Source organism: Pyrgilauda ruficollis, unplaced genomic scaffold (assembly GCF_017590135.1).
Source record: "Pyrgilauda ruficollis isolate IOZ18807 unplaced genomic scaffold, ASM1759013v1 scaffold41, whole genome shotgun sequence".
NCBI lineage: Eukaryota > Metazoa > Chordata > Aves > Passeriformes > Passeridae > Pyrgilauda > Pyrgilauda ruficollis.
This window is the reverse complement of record NW_024525601.1, coordinates 4,332,826-4,339,363: the sequence shown is the minus strand read 5'-3', so window position 1 is coordinate 4,339,363 and position 6,538 is coordinate 4,332,826. Positions and strand designations below refer to the sequence as shown.

Below are 6,538 nucleotides of genomic sequence, written 5' to 3'. Positions count from 1 at the left end.
CGGCACGGAGCCAGCATCTCCTCAGCCGAGTCGCGCTCGGGGCAGCGGGGCGGGAAAGAGAACCAAGGGCTTCGCCCCCGCAGGCGGCAGCCGCCCCCGAGCTGCTGTCGGCGGCGGGGCCCGGCCGCCTCGCCCTCTAGCGGGGGAGAGCGGCGGCGCCGGCGGCTGGGCGTGACTTTCCCCGCTCCCTTCAGCCCGCCCGCCCGCCGGGGGGGACCGCGAGTCAGTCAGGGAGCCGAGCTGAGCCGGGACTAGCGGCGGCGCCCGCCGAGGAGGCTCCGCGATTAAGGGTGCCCCCCCGGGCACCGGGGGAGGCGAGCGGCGCCCGCACGGCCCCCGGGGCAGCGGCGCGGCTGGAGGAAGGCAGACGGGTGGACGGCTGCTGGCCACTTCGCACCCTCTTCGCTGCCCTTAAGAGTGGAGAGAGCGAGGAGGGAAGAAGAGCCCGCGGGGCGCCAAGTGCAGGACTCCGGCTGCCCCCTCCTCGCCTGCCCCACCGGACTGGAGGGGGGCGAGAGGGGCGCCTCCTACTTTGGCAAACACTTTGGCACTTTGCTGGATTCGGAGCAGGAAGGGCTGGAAATATGGGGAAAGTTGGAACTTGCCTGGTTACTTTGGCCGGACTTTTGCTGGCAGCGGGAGCGCAGACGTTCACAGGTAAGGAGTCGGCTCGCCAGCCCGGGGCCGGGCAGCCTTCCCGGGGGCCAGGCGGCTGAGGGGCAGGGGGGAGCGCAGCCATCGGAGGCGGTGGGGGTTTAGTTTGGGGTTTTTTTTTTTTTTTTTTCCTGTATCTTTTTTTTTTCCTTTTTTGTTCCCATCCGGGGTTTAGTTTGGGGTTGGTTTTTTTTTCTCTGTATCTTTTTTTTTTTCCTTTTTTGTTCCCATCCCCATCCCCCTGACGGGTCTGACACTTGGGAACCGCTGCGTCGATGGGGTGGAAAAAGTGTCCCGAGGAGGCAGCGGTGCCGGGATGCCGCTCCGCTGGCGCCCCTGAGCCCCGATGAAAGGTCGAGAGGCTGGTGGGGCTCGGGCAGCCCTAGAGCAGGGCTGGAGGGACGGGCGGGACTCGGGCTCGCTCCGGCGTTTTTCCGCCCCTGACTTCCCGAAAGTTTCCCTCTGCCCCGGCACGGGAGGCGGAGGGGCGAGGCGAGCCGGTGCCCGGCGCTCCGCCCGCCGCCGCGGCCGGCAGCGGGGGAAGGAGGGCTTGCGGTGCTCCCCGGAGGGGCCGGCGGGGCCCCGCGGCTCTGCCCGCCCGCCGGTAGCTGGGCGCTGGCCCTCGGCGCTGCCCGGAGGTGCGGCTGTGAGATACAGACAGAGCCGGGGGAAAGCGCTCTCTGCAGCCCCCAGAGCGGCACCTGGGAAGGCAGGGCAGAAACTGCCCAAGTCTGATGCGTGCCGGCATTGACAGCCGAGTGAGTTCACCCCGCGAAGTGCCCCGTCAGCGGCGGCGTTCCTCTGTGCCCCGAAGCCCCAGACCTGCAGATGGTTATTTTGGTCTCGAGTCCCCTGTCTGCACCCCTGTCTTATTTATATGTTGGAGAAACCCGTAATTTTAGACAGAAATTTGGATTGTGAAATCGTTCTGTGTGCTCCACTGCAAAGAGTAACTTCAGAATTCTTTTTGGTGTGTTTTGTTCCTAACATGAAGTTAGTGCAACTGAAAGCACGTTAAATTGAAGACATCTGGTCCTCAGTTCGTGCGAAGTGTGCTTTGATCTGGTGGGAAGCAATCCTTCTGACTCCTTGTTGCTCAGGCTGCAGAATAGTTTATATTTTGCACATTATGTGTTGCATCTATGGAGCACTGTAGCTAAACCAAGTTTTATGTCTGGGAGTTGGTGGTCCGGTATAGAACTTCTTTAAAAAAAATAAATTCTGGTTTTATGTGTGGTTCCAGGGACCTCTTGTATACGTAGCTGCATTTCCTCTAGCTTCTTGAGAGCATTTTTACTCTACAGTAAAAATGAGACAGAAGATCTCCGAGTAGAAAAACGTTGTGTTCCAAGGTGATATGGAGCAATGATGAAATATTTTCCAAATTACTGTTAGAAGGACGATATGCTCTGCAGCAAATTATGAAAGTGGATTCAGTTATATTAGCTCTACAACTCATTAATGTTGGAAGTCAAGTGTCCAGACTTCAATAGGAGCACTTGGTTTATTAAGATAAATCTGTAACTCACTGCTGACCTGTGTGAACTGTCTAGTTTTTTGTTTAAAGTTAAGCTGGGGCGAGTCTTCTTCTGGATATTTAAGTGGCTTGTGCATGAGATGTGCTGATACTGTACTGGGATCAGCATTGAAGTGCTGCTCGTGTTGCTGAAGAACAATCCCACATTACTGTTTGGTTTATATCTGTTGTATTCATTTATCTGACATGCTGTGGAGAGAGCAGTGCTATAAACCACAAACAGTTCACCAGTGACTTGTGCATACAGTTATTCCAAGGGTGCAATTCCACACTATCTGAAGTACTCAGTAACAGAGGTTTCTATTCACACATTTCATTGAGATGGCAAGGGATGCAGAATCTGACCAGTTTTCTCCCCATGTGTGTTAAGTATTGAAGGTAAAGATTATTTGAAGATGCATGTACAGAATTTTTTCTTTATAGTGTTGATTCTCGGGACTTGGAACAAAATTGATGAAATTTCCTCTTTTGTACTTTACCATATGAAGCTTGTGTCTGGGTATCATTTTTGCTTGGGGGAAAAAATGCTGTTTCTTTTGTTAAAACCTTGATGCATTAGCGTCATGTAAATTAAATTGCATCCTTGAGTTGGGTAGTTATCTTCTGTAATAGCTGTCCCTTATTGCAGAAGGGAGTAATATGACTAACCTATGAAAAGTTTTAAAACAAACAAAGAAAAAAGAAACAAAACCAACTCCAACACATGTTCTAAGCAAAGAATAGCAGTGTGTGAATTAAGTGCCTGTGGCATTTATAGTTCCATTTTTATTTCGTACCCTTTTTTAAACTGACTGATTTGTTTCACAAAGATTAGTTCTAATGTGGTCTTCAGCAATTGTCTTATTTGAGTTTCTTATTTAGAAAATAATCTTACTGAAAGATCAGATCTTGGCTTTTTAAGGCCTGGGAGCTTTCAAGTAATCTTTTGAAAGCAGCTTAGCAATTAATAACAATGAGATTTTCTCTGAGTCCTTAACTAAAGATTTTGAAATTCTGAATTCATCAGTTCAAGCAGTAAATGATCTCAAGAATTTGAATTCAAGAGATGTTAGTGAAAACATTGTCTTAAATGGGCAGTGCTACTTATCCTAAGTTTTTAAAAGTAGCTGGACTCTTCCTGCAAGGTTAGTTTTGGGTTTGGGATTTTTAACTATTTTTTAGATTCTTTCTGAGAAACTAGCACACCTAATTTTGTTTATAGTTTTAACAAAATGTTATTAAGTTGGTCTCATGTGAAGACTGAATGTTAATATTACTAAAGTTCCTGAAAAGTGGTGTTCTGTCATAGAAAATGCCACTTGTCCTCCACCATGTTCCTTCATCCACCTGCTTGGTAGATTATTCAGGCTAGAGAAAGCAGTTCACTCCTGTTAGGGGATTTAGGTCAAACATAGAGATACAGGAAGTTAGAATAGACATTGTAAACTTAAATATTTGATCTCCATAAAATTAAGAGTCTGGATGGGATGAGTTCTGTCAAATACAAAAATGGGGACCTGAAATTGAAAGCAAGAAAATGTGAAATAGAACTTGGAAACTGTTTTTATGAAGGCATTCATATTCAGGTAGATGTAAATATGCACACAGCCTGAATTCTGAAATTGGTGTTTCTTGGTTACAGCCTGACTCTTACAGAGGGAGGGCTATTATTAGTCTGTTATATTCTCTTTTGCTGTGAAAAGCACCGAGGTTGTATATCAACGCTCTTTTTATAGCACCGGTTTAAAAAGTTTTAGTTTTTCTCTGAGAAGAAGTTCTATTGCAGTGAGAGGGATGGACAGACTGATTAAAAATACTTGTGGGAGTCCCTTTTGAAATGAACACTAGTGGCAATTATGAAGAGAAGAAAAAGAAGAAAAGTGCTATACAACACTTGAAAATTATTTTTCATAGTGAGTAGTAAAGGTTTTACATAAAGAATAATAATTCTCAAGCTATTTCATGGATAAAAAATACAACACCTTACATTCTGAATAGATGTTGTGCCTTAGCCTCATCTCTTCATTTTTGGGTGTAGGCACTTTAAAAAGAAGGATCACATTTTCCAGAAAAGTGATGTAAGGAAGAAGTTTGACATGCTGAAGTTGAAACTTACTGTGATCATGTTGATGTTTGGTGACTGCAGAGAAAAGAAAGAATATAGGTTAAGTCTTCATAGGCCCTATCCTAGCTGAAATGAACCTCCTGGCAATGCTTAGAAAATAAGAAGTTTCTGATACAATTAGCTGTGTTTAAAGAGATTTCTCAGAGTATTCAGGATCTCTGTTAGAAAGTCTGTATTAGCTATTCTGATCACTTTAGCAACAAAGAACTGCAAGTGTAGTTATATCTCACTTTAGCAAATTCTGCTTTTGTTTGCATTGTTTATTCCACCTGCTTTTCTTTCTCTCCACACATCCATCAAGTCTGTGTTCCTGCACCTTCTAAGGGAAGTAACATGTGCCAGTGAAGATGCAGCTTTATTAGGGGCTGATGCAGTTTGTCAGCTTGTCTACAAAACTATTCCAGCTACAGGTCATAGCATGGACTTGACCTCACTAAACAGTGAGAGTGGGGGAAGGTTCTCAAACCAAACTTCCTGCTGTTCAGAGATTTTTGCTGCTGCTGTTACAGCTGTTAGGTGAACAGGTGAATGACTTGATTTCTGTTTTACATCTAAGATTATTCTTATTTAAAATACTCCAGCAAATTAATGGAAGCATTTTGAAAAATCTGCTTCTAATTGTGATGCCATTTTTTAGGGTTTTTTTGTTTTTTTTTAAACTTTTTGCAGTTATAACAAATGAAGTAAAGTTTGTGTTCCCATGTGAACTGGGATGTGCTTTAGAATGCTTCAGGTAAAAATGAGTCAGGGCTTTGGAAGTGGCACAGTTCATAGAAAAAAAATTGTGTGGTGGGTATGTTGTTTTTTTTTAATTTATTTTATTTAGCTATTTTGTTTTCAAAAGATAGTAATAAAACATCATCAGAAGTTAAAAATGCATCTTACAAAATATTGCCAGGATGTAATAACACTGGGTGAAAAAAATGTTACGGTGTTCATTTGGTCTCATGATTTAGCAGTTGTCAGAATTCATGAGGAAAACAAATCACAGTGTCCTGAAACAATATAAGCACATATAATATATGAAATAATAATATCTTCAGTGCTCACAGAAGTTGCTAGATTGGCAGCTAGAGAGTCCTAATCCCTAGGCAAATCACAAAACATTTTAGGGTAGAGCGAGCAAGCTTCTGAACTCCACCTCACTAATGTTTCTTGAGTCTGACCTGGAGACGTGGGGATGGTTTATTCCTCGTGTGCGCTCACCCACACCCTGCCACGGTCAGCAAAAGTGTCAGCCAGGAGAGTTGCTGGTGGCCAGGCCAGTTCTACACATTCCTGCTGAGACAAGCCCTTGAGTGGGCATCGTTGGATTCAGCTGGGAGGAAGATAATAAGCGTAGACTTGATGGAACAAAGTCCAGTGATGTTGCGGGGTCAGGATCTGTGAACCGATCCTGTATTTCACGTGTTGCAACTTCATGCTGAAGGAAGGGCTTTTTGAGAGGGATGTCTCCAGTGCTCAAAGCTTGTTAGTATCACTGTCAAACACTTATTTCTGTGTTATGTCACTAAATTCTGAAGATGTTTCCCCAGGAAATGACATGCAATTAAGAACCTTTCAGCTCACAATTATGACTCTTGTAGAAAGAAGGAGTAGTTTTGAAAATTTTCCCAGGAACAAACTGTTAATGTGTGAATGCAACTGAATTATCTGCTCATTTTCTTTAGGAAAAATTGAGAATCTTCTCCTTATTTCATTTAATTTCATTTGATTTTGTTGATAACTTCCAGTTCTCTTGTTTCTGATGTGTAATGTTATGTGTTAAAACATGATTTTGAGACACTGAAACCAATTTGGAGCATATGGTCATATATTTAGAAACAAAAAAAAAAGTAGCAATAAATTTTCCTATGTCAGTCTGTTCACCCAAATGGATTCAGATACTTCTTTCTGAATCGTTTTGTCATGTCTTCCAGAGTTTTGCCTGCTGTGATCTGCTGCTGATCACTAGGTGTAGCTGCATCTCTAAATCCATTTTTCTAAGCATAGAAAGAGAAAGGGCTGTAAGCTAGGCATTGTGAGAATGTAGGTGTGTTTGGAGGTGGGGAGGTGTGAAAACAGATGATGGATTTTTGTGACCTAGAGAATTTTATCCATTGGTGGCTTGTTTGCATCGGTTTGATTACAATACAAATGAACTTTTAATTACATGTAAAAAGGCTGATTTCAGTGTCAGTGTTAGTATTCAACAGAAAGATAAATGAATGCTCTAATATAACAAAAATACATAATAAAATACA

The 6,538-nt window shown here is 43.9% G+C and overlaps 1 protein-coding gene across 8 annotated transcripts in view; it reads left to right on the top strand.

The window, feature by feature from the left end:
- The first annotated feature begins 222 nt into the window (after positions 1-222).
- Positions 223-6,538, top strand: part of PTPRM (protein tyrosine phosphatase receptor type M) — a 437,865-nt gene continuing 431,549 nt past the window's right edge. For 5 of the 8 annotated variants that reach the window (XM_041477613.1, XM_041477612.1, XM_041477610.1 and 2 more), the window contains exon 1: positions 224-657. In XM_041477613.1, coding sequence (XP_041333547.1) covers positions 585-657 — 73 coding nt within the window. In that variant the 5' untranslated portion in view covers positions 224-584. Of the gene's footprint in view, positions 658-6,538 lie in introns of all 8 variants that reach the window. The other 3 variants (XM_041477609.1, XM_041477608.1, XM_041477616.1) reach the window with 2 other exon arrangements.